The sequence below is a fragment of the Calliphora vicina genome, chromosome 5, assembly GCF_958450345.1.
Source record: "Calliphora vicina chromosome 5, idCalVici1.1, whole genome shotgun sequence".
Classification (NCBI taxonomy): Eukaryota; Metazoa; Arthropoda; class Insecta; order Diptera; family Calliphoridae; genus Calliphora; species Calliphora vicina.
The window spans coordinates 37,636,210-37,660,635 of record NC_088784.1 but is presented as its reverse complement, the minus strand read 5'-3'; the positions used below and the strand labels follow the sequence as shown (position 1 = coordinate 37,660,635).

The following is a 24,426-nucleotide window of genomic DNA, read 5'->3' as shown; positions in this document are numbered from 1 at the left end:
CCAGCATTTCTGGCAGCTTTTTCACGATTTGTCGCTCGCCGTGGTTGTCCAAGAGATATGTACTCTGATAATGGTACTAATTTCGTCGGAGCATCAAAAGTTTTAAAAATTGAATTTCGTGAATTTTTACGAAACGCAAGTTCAGAATTAAATACGCATTATGGACTACAAGGAGTTAATTGGAAATTTAATCCTGCAAGTGCCCCTCATATGGGAGGCCTTTGGGAGGCAGGAGTAAAAAGTTTTAAGTACCATTTTAGAAGAATCGCTGGTAACATAAAGTATACTTTTGAAGAATTTTCAACTTTATTGGCCCGCATTGAATCTTGCCTCAATTCAAGACCATTGTGTCCTCTCATAGACGATGTGGAGTGTCTGGATATTTTAACACCAGGTCATTTTTTGATCGGGGCTCCTCTCTTAGCTCCACCTGAACCAGAGATTACAGAATCTCCAATTTCGATAACTAATCGATGGCAAAGAGTTAGAGCACTAAACCAACGTTTATGTAGCAGGTGGAAAGACGAATATTTAAAGGATCTTCAAAAGCGCAACAAATGGAAATTTATGGAAAAAAATTTGGAAGTTGGTGACATGGTTGTAATTCGTGAAGATAATTTACCACCGAATGAATGGCGTTTAGGTCGCGTACATAAACTTCATATAGGTAAAGATGGTCATACTAGAGTTGTTGAATTAAAAACAGTTCGTGGAATAATTACGAGGCCAGTGGTAAAGCTTGTAGCTCTACCGACTTATTAATTTTCTATATATTAGTATATTTTTTCAGTATCATGGTACCCCGCAAGAAGTACACTGAAGGTAATCGTACCACCCCTAAAATGGTTTGTAGAGTTTGCCTGAAGGATCATCCCTTACGTTTCTGTAAAAAATTTTTGAAGGAAGACTATAAGGAACGTATGCGTCTTGTCTCCTTTTATAAATATTGTGCTGGGTGCTTGAGCCACGACCATACATGGCGCACATGCGAAAGCACTGGGAAGTGCAAACATTGTGGTGACATGCATAATACTTTGTTGCATAAACCTAACTCCCGACCTCGTCCGTCGGGCCAGAACGATGGCAAACGTGTTAAAGGGACCTAGTTCGTCCCGAATCTCTGCCAAGGGACCTAGTTCGTCCCGAGTTACTTCCAATAGACCTAGTTCGTCTAAAGGCAATGGGAAGGAGAGACCTAGTACGTCTCGAGCTCTGGTTCCGGCTACATCGAGAAGAGTCCCAAACGACTCGAATGAAGAACCAAGTACATCAAGAAATTTACCATCATACCAAATTAATGGCAATATAATTTTGAAGCCGACCGCGATAATCAAAATAATTACCAAGAACAGATACATTTTAGAACGGGCCTTAATCGATCCAACTGCTGAATGTTCTGTTATATCGCACGAAGTTGTTAGGCGCTTAGATGCTAAAACCATAAGAATTGGCAAATCAGAAAGATGTCTTATAAAGATTCGAGGAAATTATGGAATCAACACCACAATTGAAACATATTCTCAAGTTCTTCATAATTACAGCACGGTGACTCCAAAGGAGTCTATTCAAGAAAATATTCGTGACGAATTTCCTGGGCTACAACTAGCAGATCCTCAATTTCATGTTTCGGCAAAGGCGCATATTACTTTAGGAGGTGACGTTTTCCCCAGGATAATTCGAAATGGTGTCGCAGGTGGATCTTTTGGCAAACCATTGGCGCAATTTTCCATATTTGGATATATTATCTCTGGATTATGTTCAAAATTATGAGTATATGGGAGTAAAACTCTTACCATGATACATATAATAATTTTGTAATATTTAATTTGTTTATTTAAAATAGAAATGAATTTGAAAAATATGAATTACTTGAATTCGCTTTTTCTCTCTTCTCCTTAGTTTTATTATTTTTTTTTGATTATAGAGTGTTTCTGGGTTGCAGTATTGCAAGGCCGCCGGGATGTTCAATTTTGAATTAAATGGTATGGCGATTTCCATCCTTGGCATTGTTTAGTGAAGACTGTTTTACCCCAGGCTTAAAATATAATGACATCTGGAGGCGCCACAGTCATCAAGTATTTTGTTTTAAGTTAGATTTAGTACTTATTCGTAAGATGGAGTTTATTTGTATATTCGTTTTTCTATGAACCATTCGTTGTTTAGACATTGGAATAGATAGTCACATAATTTTGCAATATTTGAAATAAAAAAACCTATTTTGAAATTTGGAATTTTATTGAAATAAAATCAATTGTATATTTTATTTGAAAATTTTATACAAAAAAAAACATAAACAAGAAGTGTTTTTGTTTTTTTTTTTTATTATTGGCCAGCTGTTTATAATCACAAAACAAATTGGATTAAGTTCACGGAAACCAGCGCTAGTTGATTGAAATTCGGAAATCTTGCAATTTGATCTAAATATGTTTTCATTTTTGTATAAAAAAATTAATTTTGAAATATTTATGTAATGGATTCATTAATTTCCACAAACATTTGTATGAGTGTATAAAATCAATAAATATTAACTACGTATTTTATTTTTTTTTAAATAACAATTGAATAAATACAACTTCAGTTGATGGCCAATATTAACAACGGCCATCATTATTACAATAATGATCACTTCGGTGATAATGACGATGCTGCCAATAATCACAATGTTGTCTCAATTTATTGATCATGATCATAAATTTTATTACGCGAAGCAGCCAACAACAGATTGAGTTTAATTTGTCAGTGCGAAAGAAAAAAAAATATAGAGGAGTTTTGCTACATTAAATTGGCACAGTTATCAGTGGCGCGGCTCCTGTTGTTTCTTCCTGTTTACGTGTGTTTATAGTATATAGTGGACCATGGAATTACATGTTTACGTTTCGGAAGCTTATATTTATGTGTTGCATGCTTTTTTTATCGTTTTTTTATTATTTAGCCGGAAGATATTATTTTATTGCGTTCAACTTGAGCATCAATGTAAAAAACCAAAGCAAAAATCGTTCGCTTTAAAAAGAGAGTTACTACTTCAGTTATGCAAAAAGTTGTCATGGCCAAAGAAATATTATTAATCGTTTTTTTTTCTTTCATCGGTCTGTTTATTTGTATTTATTTCATACAATTATAGAGAGTAAAAATGTTGACAGCAAGTGGCTTGTATGACGATGATTGTTGCCATACCTGTTATTGATCTTAAATTCACTTACTCTTAAAGATGATTATTTTTTTTATGTTTTCTTGTGTTGGGAAATATTTATTATATTTTGATTACATTACAACATTTATGGTGAGTTTTTCAATGAACTGGATTTTCTTACATTTTCTTTATGTAAGAAAATGTGGTTCCATTAAACTTGAACTTAACTGATGAATTGGTTTCGAACGTAAATGATAACGATTTCATCGAAATTACATGTAAGTTATGTAATTTTTGTAAATGTTTACGCAAAATACTTGTATTATGGGAAAAATCCTTAAACGTAAGTTTTTCTTTACACTAGGAGAAAAAAAATTTTAAATTTTGTTAAGCTAGTTGGACCCGGTCTGCATATCCGCTCATTCTTATTTTTAGAACAAGAAATTTATGAAAATAAGCCATGTTTATGGGTGTTATATTTGACAGTAAACTTAAATGAAGTCGTAATCAGAATGAACGAGTTAGATTACGCTGCAATTCGCCATTGACACAACTCTGAGATATTCCAGATCATAAAAGACAACCATAGCGGGAAAAATATACAGTAAATAGTCCTTCTTAAATGCCTCATTTTGCAGACACAAGGAATTCTAGCCGCATGGCAAAATCATTTCAATTTTACACGGCGCACAGTGGGCAGAATCAAAATTTTGAAATGCCTATAACTCGAAAAGTATAAGAGATAAATAGCACACGCAACCATGTTTTTTCAAGACCTAGCGCTTTCCAAAAATATAAAAAACTTTGAAATCGGATAGGAAACAAAAAAATTGTGTTTAAACATTTTACATGTCGAAGGTACCCTACTTTGAGCCCCCATAGCGCCGCCCCTAGATCATTTGTATGGCCCATTTTAATAAATCTTAAACTCGAATACTCCTTGGCTACGCCCTCGTAAATTTTATCTCGATCAGACCAGCCTCGATCGCTGCTGTTAGAGGGCTGAGAGAAGACCTACTTATGATGGACTGCTGATAGCCAACAACCAATTTATTGTTGTAAATTCGTAAAGAGAGTTAATCAAAGAGATACAGATTATTTTGTTTTTTTTTCATTTTCATTTAGTCACTTGTTTTAAGAAGAGAATTCATAGACCTTATTTTAGAATTAGTAAGTATGCCTTCTAGAAGGCCTACAAACTGAAGTCCCGCGGGACTGTACGCTCCTGTAGGACGGGCAGCCACATAGAAGGTGTTGTACCGATTCATCTTCTTCTGCAGTAGTTGTTGTGGGTAAGCACATGTAGAGCGTGTATAAGGAGTTGTATTGACAGGGTGTTGCATAAGTTGGACCAGTGAGTAAATGATATCGAGAAGATATATCGACCTTATTACGTTGGAGTTGAGATTCCGGATTGATGCAAAGCTTAGATATTAATAACAAGATAATTAATGATTAAATCTTTGAGTTCTGTCTGGAAGACGGTTAGATATCAGGCAGCCTGCTAGAGATTAAGAGTCCAAGCGTAACAGAGAAAATTTTACAACCAGTGCCGTTTCCGTAACTTTAGATGGAGATCGAATCATCATAAAGGATAGAGTATAGGGCTCTGGTATATCTTGTTGTTATTCAAATACTAAAGGTCCTATCAAAATTCTGTGTAGAAATGTGAAGTGAAATTCATGAAGCCATTAACAGCAAGACTTTATCATGCTCATAATGGAGCGATGTGTTTTAATATAGCGCCATAGGTCAATATAGGTCTTTTGACCGCAGTGTACAGTATAAGGTTTGAGACACCATATCTTCCTAAAGGGTTTCTTACAAATCTAACAGCCAGGTATTTGACTTCGTCGTTACTTTTCTTATTCTACCAATATCCAAATTCGAGAACAGAGCCTTAAGTATATTTCCCGTCCAGTTCAATATCCGCTGATCAACCCCTAAATGTAAGATTACACACGGAAAATATTTGACGAAAAAGACGTAACCGCTAAATAAAATATATTTTAATTCTTTGATTTATTTCAATAACTCCTTTTAGTTAGGACAATTCAAATCAAATATGTAGTTTTATATTATTTGATGCAGTTTGATCTTACAAAACACTTGTAAGAGTAAACAACGTCAAACAAATTTGTGCTAAAAAGTGGTTACGATTTTTTGAGTAAATATTTGCCATGTGTTACCGTACCTTAAGTCACTTAGATCATCAAATATTGAGGATATACTCACATTGTTAAAAGTATCCTCCATATCCATGAATGAATTCATGCTACTGCTCACAAACTGTACTCCTCGCTTAAAAGTTACCTTACGAATTCACTTATGTGCATCGGAGACCTCATTCTCATCATCCCTACAATCTTTCAGCAAATTTACAATCAGGTTGCATCAGGAATCTTGGCATGTCGGGATCTTTGCCAAGTACTCTCCGTAGACGTGATGTCTCTGAGGTACTTTCCACAGATTTCCCTCTTGAAAGTAATGAAACTTTGACGATGGTGAGCATTTCAATTGACTATATGCCTACTCCAATTCATTGGGACAAGAATATTACCACATCTAATAATGCGAGAGGTGACCGAAAATCTCAATGTCGATGGAACTGAGGTTTATACAGATGGTTTAACAAAATAGAATTTTATGTATAGACAGTGAATTCAAGTCATGACTGACAGATTTAATCAGCATTTTCAAGTAAAAATTAACATGGATATAGTTTAAGACTGACAAATTTATGCAGCATTCTCTTGGTTGAAATCATAGAGAATAGACATAGAGCGGAAACTCTCCTGTTAAATACCTAACTCAGATGTCAGAAACCTAAGTAGTGAGAATGTATTAGTAGAAAAAATGTTTGAGTTTTTTCTAGTTTCACCTCTATGTTTCTCTATGGTTGAAATTTTTACTGTTACTTCGATATTATCTATGAGGCCAATATTCAAGCAAACGTAATTGAGGATTAACTACACACAAAAAATTTAATTATCTGAACGCATCGTTTAAAATTGTCAAACTGAATGCTACTAGGCGCATTTACTACTCTCCTTTAAAGTCGCATTCAAATATCCAAGATCTGAACGCTTATTTGGTGTTTACTACGCGACGTTCAGCTCGTAATAGACCATGCAAACGTTTTTCTGAACGTAACATATTGAAACCCAATCCTTTCTACTAGCGACCTGAACGTTTTGTTCAGATTTTTAGAATCAACTAAATAATTCTTCGCTGAACACTCATTTAGCAAAACTGAATGCAAAATTCAGTAAAGATGTTCATAGAAACCGTAAAACGTGCCGTTCAGCATAGTGGAATAGTAAAACAAAACTAAACGCATCGTTCAATAAATCTGAATGGGACGTGTTAAAAATATTTTTGGCAAATTTTTTTAAAACGGCTACAGAAATAACGGGATTCTAATAGAAAAACAGCAAATATTAACTTTGACCAAATCTCATTTGTGTGTTGATTTTTGAAGTCAGTGGTTCATATTTAATATACTGACATCCATACATTAACATTAAGCTTTGTTAGAGCAACTCAATTTCTATTGCCGGAGTTACAAGGTAAGTTGTATATACATATTGGGCATATTATTTAATTAATATAATTGTTTATTATAGAAGCGGGAATCGAGAATAGGCATCTACATCTATTAAACAAATTGGACCCCGAGCAGATATTCGTGAGAAGCTTTTTAAGAAGTGGAACAAGACAGTGTGTATTTGAAAAACGTTAGTTTATGGTAATTAATTATTTTCATTATTTATTTTTAAGTTTATGTTTTTGAATTTAGTACAAATATGTATAATCCAGAGTTGGGGGTAGTGCACTAAATGTTGAGTGCAATCAACATTTCACTAGCACTAAATATTATTTTAAAAAATATAGTTTTAACTAATTTTCATCAGCTTTAGTGGTAGTGAAGCTTATATTTTTATCACTAATATTTTTTAGTGATAGTGATATTTTTTTAACTATAAATCAATTGAGTGGTAGTGTAGAAATAAGCACTAAACTCAAATAGTTAAAAAATTTAACAATAACTAAAAAAAAGCTTCAATAATTTTCTTTGCACTAATATATTCAAAATTAGTGATCGTGAAGTTATTCCAGTTTAAACTAGAATATTAAATATACAGATGTTTGTTGAGCAAGCTTCAAAGTGTTTTTCAGCATCCGAAGAAATAATAACACAAAAAAACAGTGATAATGTAGGATTCTTAGATTTTGGGGAAATTGACAGTAAGTGAAAAAGTTATTGAAGAAATTACTTAGTTTATTAACATCTTCAATATTAGGACCTTCAACCTTTGTTCAGAAAGATGGCATAGTGAAATACGTGCATTCCTTTTAAGCTCGGACACTGATATTTGCAGTCTCAAAAAATATCCAATAATAAGGCAAATGTTTTTTAAATTTAACACGCCTTTGGCTTCTTCTGCTCCAGTAGAGCGTTTATTTTCTTTTAGTGGAATGGTGGATTCTCCTCCGAGAAATAAATTAAGTGATTCGAATTTCGAAAAGCTTGTTTTACTTAAAGCCAATAGTCGCTAATTATTTTATGTGTAATTGCTTATTTCTCTTTTTATTGTAATTTGTATATTTATATACCGCTTTTACGTTTTTTCCTTAAATATATTAACTTAAACTATGAATAGAGTAAAACATTTCTTTGTTGAAAAAAATAGTGCAGGAATATTTTTTTAACTAAAAATTTTAGTGTAGAAAAAATTATTTCATTAGGCTGCAAAAAAAATATTTTAACTATTTTCAAAATATTATTAGTTAAAAAATTTTAACTACACTATCACTATTATTGAGTGAGGCTTATATTTTTCAACTCATCACTAAACATTAAAAAAATTAGTGAAATATTTTACACTACCACTAACTATTAGTGATAGTTAAAAATTAGTGCACTACCCCCAACTATGGTATAATCCTGGAAAACTCCTTCTACAAGCACCATCTAATTTTAAGGTAATTGTCGATGACATATGCAGGAATTTCCTCAAGAAGAGCAGGTTTCGGTGAGTTTATAGAAATAGTTGTTTATGTAAACATTTATGTATGAATAATGCTTGTAAAATATATTGAATAAATTTTGTTAATATTAAAAAAATATTTTATTTAATTCTCTGAACGCAGCTGGTAAAATAATAAGCTTACGTTCAGTAATGAAGATATTGAACGCATCTAATATAAAACTAAACTTTCGTTCAGTATTGCGAAAATTAAACGTTAAAAGTTAAAACCTGAACGCCCGTTTACTTTTGCACAAGCTGAACTCTATATAGTAAAAAGCTGAATGCACGTTCAATGTAACGCGGAACGTTTTATTCGGTTTTCTACTATAGTCATAATGGGTGCAAAAAACCTAAGAAATATTCAGAAAAACTAAACGTTTGTTCAGTTTTTTACTATTTAATTTTTTCTGTGTAGAAGGAGTTGGATTTGAATATAACGACATAATAATCTAATACATTAGAATTGCAAATTTTTAAATATGATAACAATTTCTATTTCAATATCTTGTAATCGAAATACAATAACTAATAACTCCTTTTTAATTCATATTCCAAATTTCCTGCACAACGGACTATTATTTTCTTTGTGATTTATAGGTCCCATTGTGCAGAATTTCAAAAATAATCATAATCAAATAGTAGCTTATACAATTTTTTAAAATTATTATCAAAATATAGTTTCTCCCACATAAACTTTAGGAAATATTAATAAAAAAAAAACGTTTCTCAATACAAAATCCTTGATTTCATTCCATCTACTTAAGTTTTGATTGATTTGTTTTAATACATAGTTGTATAATAAAATTATCATTTCATAATTAAATACCAATAAATGCTGATAAAACAAATACAAATTATTTTTGTTTATAAATTAATTTAAAAAACGGAAACGGATACAACACCAACAAACAATAATACATTCATAAGATGTACGTACTAAGACAAAATACGAGTTCAAACTACTAATATTGTAATAATGTGTGTCTAGTTGATTTCATTCAAAATATTTCAAGTTCAATATCTGTATTTGTGTTTGTTAAATTTGCTAATTTAAATTTTCATACAAAAAATACTCGTATTATTAGTGTTTTATTTATTTATTATGTGTTTAAATCAAAGTGTTGAGTTTAGAAGAAGTGTTGAAGCATTTAATTGTTGTTTTTTGTTATTGTTATTTAAATTTATGGTTATTAAGGAAATAATTAATAACAATTTTAAGTTGTTTAGGATTTAGATAAAGAATCTGTACATATAAAACTTGTACTCATATGTTTGTACTTCAAATATTTAAAATAATGTTCATCATGAGCAGTGAGGCTTGACTAAATGCTCATATGAGAACATGTATTAGGGTGGCGCAACAATTATGCTTTTATATTTGAAAAAAACAACAATTAAGTAATTAATTTTATATTAAAATGAAATATATAATACGCAACTATACGTCTCTTGTAAAATGCGCAATCGGAAAGAAAATTCATTTCATGTTTTAGCGCATTTATAATTTAAATAAATTAATTCAAAACTTGTTTAATTATGTTTAGACATGAATTTTTAATGATCATATGAAATTCCGGTTTATTGTATGCAAAAATGCATCTAATTACAAAATAAAATTTCGATTCGTATTAATCATACGTCAACACATGTCAAAACATAGTTGTAGGCAAATGAAGACAATGAACTTTTTTCACTTAAAATTTCCACCATTTCAGTCTCAATGTTTAATGAACAATGTTTGGCAAATGTACTAGTCCAAATCATAATTTTTGTTTGCTGTTACAAGTTCATTAATCTATAATGAATTCACATACAAATTAATATGAAGATGATAATGTGCAGCGCAGAAATGGTGCAAGTACGAGTAAAATGCATCATTAAATTCTCCTGTTATGTATGAATGAGCAAAACAAACATAAACTGACTTCTTCCTCAAATAAAATCAAGCTTCACAAAATTGCTTTTAAGAAAATGTCTTCAATTAAAAATAATATTAAAAACAAGACATGAAAGCAAACAATAAAACAAACACTTGATTGCAAAAATTTCTTAATTTCATATAAAATTTAAAATAAATATCTGAGTCATAATGTTTTCTAGTTTAATAAAATGCAAGACGAGAGTTATTCCCCCTGTTCTGTAAATGTCAAAATTTAAACTTTAATATCTTTTAAACTATAAGAGATAACTTTGTGAAATAAACTTGCTTTACAAAAAAGTCTTATTCATTGAAATCGGTCCATATTTGCACAAGTTGCAAGCTGTACAAAGTTTTCCTAACCGGAGGTGGTCAAAATTGACATCCTGTATCTCACCTTGTATTCAAACAGAGTAGTCAAAAATTTAATATTCTTAAAGCCGATGTCCTCGTCTTCGATTCGTTTATACATTACTTTCATTTCACCCGGTACTTCGTTAGTACAAAGCAAAATAAAGCAAAAACCTGCAACTTTGACAGGACTTTGACAATATTCAAGTAGCATGATTAAAATACATTCGGTGTGTGCCATATTTTATGTTTCAAAATTAATTTCACTTATTCAGGATCATTTCCTATTTGAAGGCTCTTTATGGTAGAAAAATCGAGAAACATCAATAAAACGCTTTTGTGCTTTCTCAGTTAATTAGGACCATAGATGTTTTGTCCGTTAGAAGGACGAAGAAGTACCCATTTACGTGTTCTCCCTTCATTCTAAAACATTTGAGCTTAAAATTATATTTTGGGGTCATTATTAAAGAAAAATCAAAATGTACCATTAGAAGAACGAAAAAGTACCAATAGTTCAGTTCTCATATTTTGGTACCTATATAATATCCCCTATTTCTAACTCTAATTTCACTCAGATACAGATGAGTTAAATTTAATGTCGATAAGTTAAATAATTTAAAATATTAAAAAAAGTACCAATTTCCCTTCAATTTTGGAATTTAAAAATCCATTTTGCCAAAGTTGTTTATGCTGCAGACATGTCCAAACGATTAAAATCTGTGTTAATGTTCTCAAGAAAAATATGTTTTATAAAAAGTACCAAAATGTTTACCCGGATTTGGCCTAATATACACCTTGGCACTCGAGTTCTAAATAACACTCTGTAGTTAATTTTTGTATGAATTCAGGAACCAATGTACCAAAATTGGCTTAATAATTTCAAATAAAATGTATTTTCCCGTTTTTATCCGTTTTTTTAAATAAACACAATTTTTATCCCTTAAGGAATAAAATATTTTTTATTTTTTCTATGTTTATTGGTTTAAAATATACATAGGGTGCCAAAATACAGTTTTACAGTTTTAAAAGGTTCGAATTTAGAAAAAGTACCAAACACCTGTCAGCTTATTGTTTAAATGGAGTAACATACAATTTTATGTTTTTTTTGTATCTTTATTAGTTTTTAATATATAAGTTTAGCGAATTTACCCGTTTTTACCCATTAAACGTTCCAATTTCCAAAAAGCCCTTCTTAGTGGATCGTTTTGGGGAGGGAGGAACCCACAGTTAATTCAGATTTATGACCACTTTTTTTAGTTTAATGTTTTATTTGTATTAAAACACAAAATTTTTATGTCCTTTTGGAAACCTCTTTAGGGGTAGAAATGAGTATTATAAATGTTTTTTACCCGGTTAATTTCATAATTCATTCACGTACAGATTTCCACAAAAACATATCGTTGCCTAAAATGCGAAATGCCTATCAACACTTTTTAAAATTTTACAGGAGAGACGAAAAACATAATAAAAGTTTATTTCTTTAATAAATTAGGTATTTTTAATAATAGAAAGCTAAACATTTGTGAAGACATGTGCCTTGATACGCTGCAGCGCGCTGTACCAATCTTCTATATTTCTTCTATCTATATAAAACACAAAAAATGTTCCATCCAACCGATTAGCTCCAAACCGGTTTAAAATTTTCTGAAGATGGTTTTAGACACCTAAAATACTACATTAGGTCCATTCGGTCCATTCGCAAAGACGATTTTCGAATTTTCCCATACAATTTTTTTTCCCAAATTTGTAGGTCTTGAATTTTGTATGTAGGTACCTCACACGATGTGTGGAAATTCGAATTTTAAGGTGGTAAAACCGGGTAAAATCGGCATGTCTATATCTCCGGAACTAAAAGTCGAACTTAATCTAAATTTATGCAAAAACTAAGTTTTGATTTTTGTATTTTAAGGGGATAAATGTTTTACTACATTTTTTGAATCCCATATCCTAGAGATTTAATTTAAATGGAATTGTAGTACTTAAAAAAAATTCAAATGGATTTTGGCCCTTTTTTGAAATTTGAATATAAAAGGGGTCACATTGATTCCTCTTTTTGGTTCTTTTTTTACAAAACTATTTTATACTAGACTCTGAAACCATCCAACTGATAAACTCTAAACTGGTTTCATTAGAAAGTCAATTTTGTGAAGATGATTTTAGACACCTAAAACGAGGTCCATTCGCGAGGTTGATTTTTGAATTTTCCCATAAAATATTTTTTCCCAATTTTGAACTTTTGAAAATTTGTATACTTGAAATTTTCCACTTGGAAGGGAGTTTTGGAAATTCGGGGGTAGAAATGGGTTAAATCGGTATCTCTACATCTCCGAAACTAATAAAGCTAGCACCAAAAATTCATCATAACCTGAATTTATGCAATAAATAAGTGGACGGATGTGAGGTAGTTTTTGATTTTTGTAGGAATAAAACGGACGAAAACTGAGTTTTGGTACTTTTTGTATCACATATTCCAGAAATTAAATTTAAATGGAATGGTAGTCCTTCTAAAAAAATTCAAATGGATTTTGTCACTTTTTTGAAATTTGAAATTTTTGGTACTTTTTTTTTACAAAAATAGATTTTATTTTTTAACCCTTTATTAATAAAGAATTTTTAGCGTAGTTGCTAGGGTATTCAATTAATCGGGTTTTTGGTTTAATCGGTTCATCGAGCAAATAATTAATCGGGGTTTAGATTTAATCGGTTAATTTTAAATTATTCGATTAACCGAATAATTTCTATTTCAATTTTAAACTGTGAAAACAAATAAAATTCAACAATCCTTTTTATATACAAATGTTTAGTTTTTTCTAATTTTTTTAGATATTGAATACTCTTATCAGTTTCTTTAAGTTCTGATAAAAGATTCGTTTCTGTAATGTCCTCCGACTCATTTGGACAAAGTTAATCATAGAACATTCTAGAAAAAAGGTCATTTCCAAATTCCTTAAGGTAGGGTCACACATGGGATGAATCAAAACAAAAAAAATATTTTTATTTTATTTGATGAATTTCATCCTACAAAACATTTGTAAGAGTAAACACTTCAAACAAATTTGTGTTAAAAAAGTGGTTACGCTTTTTTGAGCAAATATTTGCCATGTGTGACCCTACCTTAAGTTTTAGTTTTGAAGCTATACTTCAAAAAACTATTGTTAGAAGGGAATGTTCATGAGTTAAGACATAAAATTTGAGTGTTTAAAACTATATTTCTATATAAAGTGCAAAAAATAAAATAAATTTCGATTAATCGGTTAATCGACACAAATTAATCGGTTTATTTGTTATTTGAAAATCGGCAATTTTAAATTATTCGGACAGTTAACCGACAAAAATTAATCAGTTAACCGATTAACGGTTAATCGATTGAATACCCTAATAGTAGCACACGCCGAGTACTCGCTAGTATCCATTAAAAACTCAATTTTGAATTTTTGGTTGTTACGCCTTTTTGCATTTCAGGTGACGTATGTACTTATGTACATAACGAAATTTTACATTAATTTAAATAAATATTTATTTATATATATTTATTTAGTGTGTATGTTATAGGTATTATGTGTGTAAATATGTTGCAAATAATAATTGCAATCATCTGCAGATTTTGTTTGTTTGTTTGTTTTTGTGCTGCATTGTTCATCGCTAAAATTGTTGTTGTTGTGGTTGTTTCTGTTTTGTTATTTTTAGATTCACGTGTGAAAATGTAATAAAAACTCATAAATTGTTCCCTGTTTCGTTTTTGTTTTCTATATATAAATATATGTATGTAAGTATGTACTTATTTTCTTACATCTTATTTGATTTTATGAAAACATATTTTCCAACATAAAGTTTCACTTTTTTCTCAAGCTACCGACAAGACCTTCATGTTGGTGGAGCGTTTGCTGTTGCTGTTGTTGCTGCTGATTTTATGATGTTGCATTAAATAGTTTTCATGTTTTTTTGCATGTTCTTGAAATCCATTCAATTTCATAAACTCAAGTCCATAAATGGATGATGAAACACAAACAAATTTCTTTTCATTAAAAATGTGATGCAGAGAAAAAAACTTCTTTCAACTAAATATTTAATCGTATCTATTTCACTTGCTATAGTATTTTTTTCTTGAGTTTTTGTTGTATTATTCACGCTTTGTTAAACTTAAGTTAAATGTTTTTAATTTTATGAATTAAAAATCTACTTAGAGTGCAATTACAAGTACTTACTTACTTACATACTTGGGAGTATATTTAATATAGCTTTTAATTTTTATGATTTATTTAACAAATTTAAAATCATGTCGTTTTACCTAAAATGTGTATTAATGGTAAGTGCTGGCTTAATTTTTAAATTGTCGTGTGAATTTTGTTTTTAATATTTTGTAGCCATTAAGAAACAAGTTCGTTACACTTTGTTATTAATGAAGATCAATTGTGTAAGTTGAAATTTTTTGTTAAATTAATAATATTTTTCTTAGAGCTTGTATTATTCGGAATAAAATAAGCCATCCTTTAGTTGAATTGAGACAATTTTTCTGATTGAAGAAATATGCTGTATAAGAACATGACATTTTACTTGTATTCTGTTTGAAAGTATTTATACCCTACACCACCATAGTGGGGAGGGTATTTGTGTTGATGTTTGTAACACCCAAAAATATTAGTCTAACAGAATCACTTTATGATTCGATTAAACAGTGGTATAGAAAGAAAAAAAGAGGTTTGGTCTGGTTTTAATGAAATTGCACATGCAAAAGGAGAAAGTGTTATCGAGTTTAAGTTTTGAATTTGTACGTCATGGGACCACCAGGGGTCCCCAAAATAGGACACCTCTGGTATGTTACATTTTTAAAACGATCCTATTTCTTTGTGTTCCGATTTCAAAATAGAATCTACTCGTCAAGCTCTTATAGCTTAGGAGATATTCTCATTTGTACCTTTTTACCCCCTCTTTTGTACCTTTTTTATCCCCTTTGCGATGGTAAAATTTTATTCAAATCAATTTCTGTACGTCTATATCAATTTACAGAAAAAGATATTTTATGAAAAAAGTAACAAAATATTCACACAATTTTTATCCCTTAAGGATACCAACCCAAATTCATATTTGTTATTTTTTGATAAGTAAAGAATACGATTTTAAATCAGTTTCAATATTTAATGGTTTAAAAAATACATTGGGTGCCAAAAAATTTACCAAAATACAATTTTTGAATATGAAAATAAAATTTTCAACATTTTTACCCACCCTACTCCAATTTTTTGATAACAGTGGGTCCAAATATGTCCCTATTTTCTCCATTTTTCCATATTTGACTAAAATGTGTGTGTCAAATCAAAAATGAGTTTTTTTTTTTAAATGACTTAGTCCTAAGTTATATGCATTTGAATTTAAAAATTTAAAAAAGGCGATTTTTCTCTAGTTTTTTGTGATAAAGTATTTTATTTCTTTTCAAGAATTTCTAAGAAGATGTTTAAAGAATTTATACTTTTTATAAAACTAACTTTACATCAAATATTTTAAATGTAAAACACTTTAAAAATGTTTGATACCGAGGGGACCAGGTCCATCCAAAAAACGCTTATTTATTATGTAAAATTCAACTTTAGGGCAAAAATTCTTAAATTGCATAGTCGATATCAAAATATAGTAACCCATTTTAGATGGCTCAATATGTTCTTAATTATTTTATAAAGACTTCCGATAACCCCGCGCCTCTGATATGGATATTATAGCCAAAAAGCTGAAAATCCCATTTTTGGGACTTTTCAAAACTTTTTTGGGAATTTTGGGATTCCTGATAACAAATTTGAAAATTTGGTTTTATTTTTCCATTTTTAATAGAAAATTCTATATAACTGTAAAATTTGATAATAGAATATTCATAAATAAAAATTTTAATTCAATTTGAAAAATTTGTATCTTTGCAAAAACACAATAAAAATAATTTTTTGTCATATTTTTCAAAAAAGTATTCCATGAATTTTTCAATTGTCAAAAGTTATATATATTTTTGAAAAATAGATCAAATTTGCTTTCCATTGATATATGTATAACATATCTACCTTATGTTTTTAAGTGGCAAATTAATTAGGGAAAACTTAACATCTCGCAGACATAGAAACATAGAAAGTTAAAAAAGCATATTTGCCTACCTAATTACATTTTCCTGAAAGTTGTATTGTTGATAAAATTTCAACAAAATATTAGCATCTAAAATAGAGCATATTTTTAAAGTTTTTTCCCAAAAGGGGGTTCATATTATTTCTCTTATAGAACAAATTTTATTTGGGCTCTTGCATATATATTTCTGAGAGAATTTAACGTAAATTTGCTCATTTAAGGAAACAGAGCCCCCCTCAGCCCATCCAAACTAGGCCAATGTTTAAGAAAAATTTCAGATTTATCTAAAAATTAAGCCCATATTAGAAAAACTATTACTTTGGGAAAGAATATATTTTCAGATCTGAAACAGCAAAAAGTCAGGTTTTGGTTTGAAAAGCGGGAACATAAGTAATGACCTTTCTCCGGGTCCGTCCGTGCAACGTTTAAAAAAAGAAAATATTATAGGACCTAAACGGGAAACCTAGAACACAAAAAGCTATTGTAAATAGCTAAATGTTGGGTCAGACATGGCAAATATTTACTCAAAAAAGCGTAACCACTTTTTTATCACAAATTTGTGTGACGTTTTTTACTCTTAGAAGTGTATTATAAGATCAAACATAAAATAAAACTAAATATTTGCTTTGAATAAACATAAGTAAAATAAGTTTATGAAACAAATAAAAGAATTCAAATATATTTTATTTGGTTACGTCTCTTTCGTCAAATATTTGTCAGGTATAATCACAACCTTAAGTTAAGTGTATAAAAGTAGAACCCGATAACATTTAAATGCAAGAATCTAGCAATTTTCTCACAATTTTGCACTTTTCTGAGGTGTCCTACTTTGATACCTAATTATTCCTTGATATTTGGACATCTAATAGAAAAAAAGTTTGAATAAAATGTACATGAATTAAATAATAAATAAACAAATTCTTATGATTTCACATGCCACTCAATAAATTTATGTAAATAACTTAATGGATATTTTTAACATTTGTTTTTTCAATAAAACAAATAAAATTTCTAGCAATTGCTTAATCACACAAAATCTATAAAAAATTAATAATTTTATTTCAATCGTTAGACAATGATTATAAGGTGCGTTAAAAATATATTATGAAAATTTTGAAAAATACCACAAACAAATTTAATAATTTCGTAAATTTGCCAAACTGGAATAAATTTACAAAACATAGTTTCTTTACTACATACTTTTGTTTTTATTTATTTAAAAATGATTCAAAAATACCAGCCCTCACAACTTATACACTGGCTGGCTCACACTCACTTAAATGAAAACTATTAACAACTTTTTTATAAATCATAAATTCAAATGTTATTATAAGCAAAAAAAAATTAAAAAAATTACGAAAATAAATAAAAACAAATCAAAGAAACAACCATAAAAAACCCAAAACAAAATTCGGGACTGGACTAACTGACTTGACTACTGCGATCATATATGGCATGAATGAAAGAAAGAGAGGAAAAAGTAACCGCACGTACCTACTGCTGAAACACTCCCCCCAACTATCATTGAAAGTGGTGATGGGGAAATAAATTGTTTAAATAAACAAATAAATAATGTTTATTATAGAAATTAGTCAAATATTTATTAATATTTAGGTAAATGTTATAATGCGGTGGAGAATTCATAAATCAAATGAAAAAGACCAACAAATATTCACTTTTAATAGAAAAAATTCAATTAAATGCAAAAATCTGAATTAAAAAAAAAAACAATTTATGAAATAAGAAGATACTCTTATCATGGGACGAAATTTCTAAAAAAAAAATAATTTTTGAACCTTTCTTATGTTTTCGATAATATTTCGATGATACATGAAAAGTTATCCAGAATTTCGAAATTCGCTTTAGTTTGGATTTTATATAAGTTCAAAGTTCATATATTTTAATAACATTTAATGCTAAAATAAATTCGACCAAAAACTTTGTCCAGACAATATGTTGCCCATTGACGACAAAAAAAATATATTTTTATTAAAAACTTGGATAATATGTATATTAGAGTTTGGTTGAGACCATGTCACTTCATTTGTTTTTCGGGTATCATAATTTTACTAAAGGTTTTTGGGTAAATAATTTTTTTTTTGAAAATGTTCACTAAAGAAATTTTTCTGTAGAGCAAAAACGGTTATATATATTGCAAATCTGATTTCACCAGTCGATTTTGCATTAAAAATTAATACAATTTATGTTTTTTGAATCCTTAAAAATAGTTCCAAAAACATACAACAGGAGGTGCAAATCTTATAAAAAAAAATAAAAAAATTTTAGATTTTTTAAACATGCACGATGAAAATGCATTTCAACCTTATCAAAACGGTATCAATTATATAGCGTTTCAACCGGTTCAGTAGTTTCGGAGTTATAATAACATATTGAAGCAAAAAATATATTTTTTATGTGAAAAAAGCAATTTTTTTGTTTTAAAAAAATCACGAAAAATCTAAAACGGCAGAATTGTTCAGATTTATTAATTTATCGCAAAGCCACATATAACAGCAACAAAATAAGATATCGATCATAAAAATCGATTAATTCTTTTTGAATTTATTCACAATTAAGTGAATTTTCAAAAAATGTTACTGTTTTGTTGGATATACATAAAATTTAGTAATTAATGTTCTTTCGACTGAATGAATTTTGAAAACATTTTCCCATGCTTAGCGTAAATATTCACATATATATTGCGTTCAGTAGTTTCGGAGTTATAATAATAAATTGTAGCAAAAAATATATTTTTTACGTGAAAATAGCATTTTTTTATTTTAAAAAAATCATGAAAAATTTAAAACGTCAGAAATTGTTTTATTGCTTTATCTGGGCTATAATATTCTTAATAGATTTTAATTAAAATTAATAATAGTAAGGATATTCGGCTCATTCGCCAAAATATGGCCAAAAAATTATTTTTTTCGAAAATCGCAAAATTTAAATCGCAGGTACGGAAAAACTATAGGAGGTTTAACAAAATTTTTAAAAATTTTAAATTGGAGTTTTGAAACTGCCGTTAAAAAATTTGTTTTTGTTTGGTTATACCTGCGGATAGGTTAACTGTATCCTATGAAGATAAAAACTCATATACAAGTAAATATTGATATATTTTAAGTAAGAATAAACTTTTGTTTTAATATTTCTCAAAATATGTTAATTTTGTTCCATTTTTTTTATTAAATTTAACATTTTTTAACCAATTTTTGTCTTTTATATCTCATTAGAAAAACAATTGTGTACACATTTCGATTATTTTAAATTAAATTGCAGAAGTAATTACTTAATAGCAACATTTAAAAAAAAACTGAAAAAATGCATTTTTTCCCCTTGTAAATGCACCTCAAAACTAAATCGAAAGTAGCACGGGTTGCCCTTCTTAGAACAAGATAAAATTTTTTTGATGTTATTTTAGGTCATTACGAAAGTTTTCAGCGGGTGCCGTTTCAACATTTCAAAAAATTTAATTCTAAGGGACACTCTAACCTACATAGATCGGGTTGCCCGATAGACCAGTCGCTAGTGTGCAGGACTATTAATCTGAGGCTTGCGGGTTCGATTCCCGCCAGAGACTCTATTGTATCTGAAGTAAGCAAAACGCTTCGCAGTTTGTTAAAAAAAATCGCTAAACATCAAACAATCTTTGTATTTAAAATGTTTGTGATATTTGAAATCTTTAAGAAAAAGTACTATTTTGAAAAATTTATTTGATTTTGCTCTTTCGAAACTGGGCTAATAAGTATTGCTATGTGTTTATTATTCAATTTATACATATTGTTTTATTAGATGATCAGTAGCTATTTAAACAAACGTTTAATTAATCATAGCCCTAGGGTTTAAACTCATGTGACATAATGTTGATGGAATAAATTTCAAAATATATATTTACCAACAATTAATAAACACAATGATAAAAAGTACTTAAAAATAACATTGAAGAAATCAATACAAATATTAACATTTAATTGATTATTTATATACATATTTATTTTAATTAATTAACTATTCGTTCATAAAATGGGCATTCATCATAAAAACTACTAAATCATTTTATTATATCTTGTGTTTTATTTTATTTTTGTAACTTAATATTTTGTTGGTCTACCCAATTAAGACTATTGACCAATATATTTTAAACAGCCTTTAATTCACCCAAAAGAAATTAATAAACAAACATTCAGTTATAAACAAAAGATCAGCTTTTATCTTTGATGATGATGCTGTTTAAGTTTGATGAGACATACAGAAATTCGACAAGACGTACGGTCCATAATACATTGCGATTTTGTCTGTCTGTGTAGTTGCCGACAAGTAATCATATTTTTGTGCAAGACAAATGTATATGAACATCTTATGAAAAGAAAAAATATATAAAATATACGTACTCTTGTATAAATAAAACAAATAAGAAAATTATAGACAGATTTTGTGAAAAGACCGAATATAAAGGTACCCTACATGATACATTTAATCATTTCCAAATAATTTGGCTAAAATTGTTTTAAATAAGAATTGTATTTAACAGAATAGTCTATACATATTCGAAAATAATTTTTTTTGGTACACATTTTCTGGAATATTTTAGACAAATTTATCGACAACTCTGCTACACATTATTTGAAGAATACCATTCATAAACCAGTTTGTTTTTATATTTAATTTCACTTTCCGGACCAGTCAAATATCCGCCTAGATCGTGTGATTCTGGATTGTTTTATTTGGGGTTATGTAACGTCAAAAGTCTTATTCTATAAGCCAGCTACGATTCAAGGCTTGCAAGCCAACATTGCTCGAGTGATACCGGTAGTAATACTTACTAGAAAAAGTGATCTAAAATTGGACCTTCCTAATGGGCCAACTACAGCGTAGTCGCGGCCAAAATATGAATATAAATGTCAGATATTGTTGTTTTGAGACATAATAAACATTCCTAAATCCAGTTATATTTTAAGTGTTATATTTAAAATATAACACTTTTAAGCGAAATTTTAATCGAAAATGTGCTAATTTGGGGTAACATATTTTTAATCCGACTTTTTGAAGAAAAACTGAAATCAGAAATTATCTATATTAAAGTAGCCTACAGCCAATAAGTAATGATTAAAATTAACGCGGATCTTAACCTAAATAGAGATTACTAATGTTACGCACTTTTTAAATTAATGTAAATTATGGTAAACTACCATCATTTAAAATATTTTCAGTTTAATAATTTACTTAGCGATCGCCAGTAAGCTTCTTATATCCTTCTAATCGGAAAGATGGTCTCATTCCATTTAAAAAGATATTTCCAAGCAAATTGCTTTTGGTATTGGTAATAAATTGTCCCGATTTATATCGTGCGATCTCAGAGATCATACTACACAAGTTGTTATAAATGGGATCTCAGATTTGAAGGTTGAATCAGGCGAACCGAATTGCTCAGATTTTTAGTTATCCTACTTTATTTAAAATTTTTCATGACAAACTTGTCATTCGTACCCTTTCAAATATAGGTCAAGCCTGTCGGAGATTGTGGCAAGGAGTCAAAACATGAATGATCAGGATCTGTGACAAACTATGAATGGGGTCGTGCAAATAGAATCGATTTTAATGCACACAAGACTCAATGTGGTGTATTCGCTTAAAATTGCAGGACATTTGTTAATAGTTAGTGTAGATATTAAGAAATCAGATGCTCTTGAAGTTCTGGAAATAAGAATTCATATTTTCAGATGTCGAAAAAAGCATTCCTGTGCTTTGAATTGTTTAAACACTTTAAGAGATGTGATCTCTTTGGAACATAGCTTCAATATATATTTTGGAGTTTATTGATAGTGTATAGGAGGAAATTATCGGTGACAGAAGGGTATTTAACTCTATTGATTGGTTAAAGTAGTAGTAGTAGTAGGGTCTCAAATTTTTTAAAAAAAACCCGAGAAATTCATTTATCAAAGGGTGCAAGGTTTGTGGAACTTCTGAGGAGTAAAGAAAGGCTTTTTATATAAGTATATAGTGTTGAAAACACTATGACTGAGTATTGATATTTTAGTAAAAGTACATAATATTATCAAATTTTGGGACTTCATTTACCTTAAAAAATTAAAAAAATTATAATGGTGATTTTCCACGAATATTAATACAAAATTTTACTTATTTTAAGTCAATTTTAATAGTTAAAGATATCATAACAAAATTTGGAACCAATATATACTCAAATGTTCTTAAATCAATTGCATTAGAATTTTTGACATTTTTTATTTTCAAATACCGAAATTCCTAAAACGGGGAAAATGTGTTCCAAAAATGAGTTTTTTCAGAAAAGTGCCTACTGTGACGTTATTTACCTTGTGATAGTAAAAACACTTATTAAGTATTTAAGAAACATATGGGGTTATACAAGTATGGAGCTTTTTCGTGGATCGGTGCTTTGCCTTTTCAGAATTTTTTACACAAACCAAAATTTTTATTTTAAAGTTGGCAATGTTAGGATGGGTCTAGGGTGATATGTCCGCTTAAGTGAGCCAAGTTTTTCTTCACACGCTTTTACATTAAGTTATCTTTCCGGACCATATAAAAATTCTATATAGTCCCGAAGAATATGGGCTTTTTTGGGAAAAAAAACTTTAAAAATACGGCCCGTTTTACAAGTTCCAACTTCGGATGCGTATAACTTTTTATAGGGACCAGATATTTTTTATTTATTATATTTAGAATTTTATCGCCAATATAGCTGATATTTTAAAAATAAATTTTGACCCTCCGAAGAGCCGCCATATCTAAAAAACCACAAAAAGATCGAGCAAAATTAAAAAACCTGAATATCTCTTCAACTAATAGAGATAACCTATAAGCATATTTTTTGTAGACCTTCTCAGCTCATTCGGATCATAAATGCATTTTTGGCGATTTTTTTATAAAAATTTGAGACCCGAGGTGACCAACTTTGAGGGGCTACGCACTGGCCCCCATTATCACTAGGAAGCTGAACAAACGTAAATCAACTCGAAATCACCTCAGCTCAGCATCGTCGAAATATAAGTGGTGTGTCATTATTCTATCGATAGATCAATCGAATATGTTCTACTAAAATAAGTGAACTTGTTCCAGGTTCCCTCAACGTTTTTTTTTCTGCATCAAGACCTACATTGCGGGGGCAATTTTTTCCGATTTTTGGTGTTCCCAAGGTCTGATATTATTTCCAGTCATATGAAACCCAAGTAACTTTGAATTGCTGAAAAATCAAATACTTGAATAAATTTATTTTCATGCTAAAATTTTTAAAAATCACAACATTATAATACTTAACTAAAACGCAAAAACCGTGTCTATATTTCAAAGATAACCCTATACTTGATACATTTTTGTCAAGATAAAAAATCTGCTATAGCTATATATTAATGTTATTGCTTCGTTATGACAAACAAACATTATATATTGATATGATAAATATTTGTCAAGTACAAACAGAAATTTTATTACTTAACCCCCTGTCTAGTTTATGTGATAAAATTTCTGTCGATCACCAAGAAAGCGATTGGGATCTCTATCCAAAGGATAACACTCATCTTCATATAATCTAGGAGGATAAAGATCTCTATACCTATCCCTATCCCGATTACGATCATCATTATAATCACAACCAGGACAACGATCCAATAAGCCAGGTATGGGAACTCTACCTCCAGCTCCCGGATAACGATCTAACATTTTTGTTTTGGCCATCGGTTTATGCAGAAGAATTTCAATTTAAATAAGCGAATTTTGGTCACCATAACTAAAATTATTTAGCCACAACAGAATAATTCAGTCATTTAGAGTGAATGATTCAGTGAATGATTTGCTCTGTCTGGACAGAGAATGGTTTCTTTAATCCATGAAAATTAACATTTCTAATAGGTCGACTTAAG

General features: G+C 29.6%; 2 protein-coding genes across 2 annotated transcripts in view; one reads left to right on the top strand and one right to left on the bottom strand.

The window, feature by feature from the left end:
• The window catches only part of LOC135960938 (uncharacterized), a 50,604-nt gene that overhangs the window by 14,712 nt on the left and 11,466 nt on the right, over window positions 1–24,426 (bottom strand). The window lies entirely within an intron of this gene.
• Window positions 1,081–1,770, top strand: LOC135959710 (uncharacterized). Its single transcript, XM_065510724.1, has one exon. The coding sequence runs from the start codon at window positions 1,081–1,083 to the stop codon at window positions 1,768–1,770; it is 690 nt and encodes a 229-aa protein (XP_065366796.1).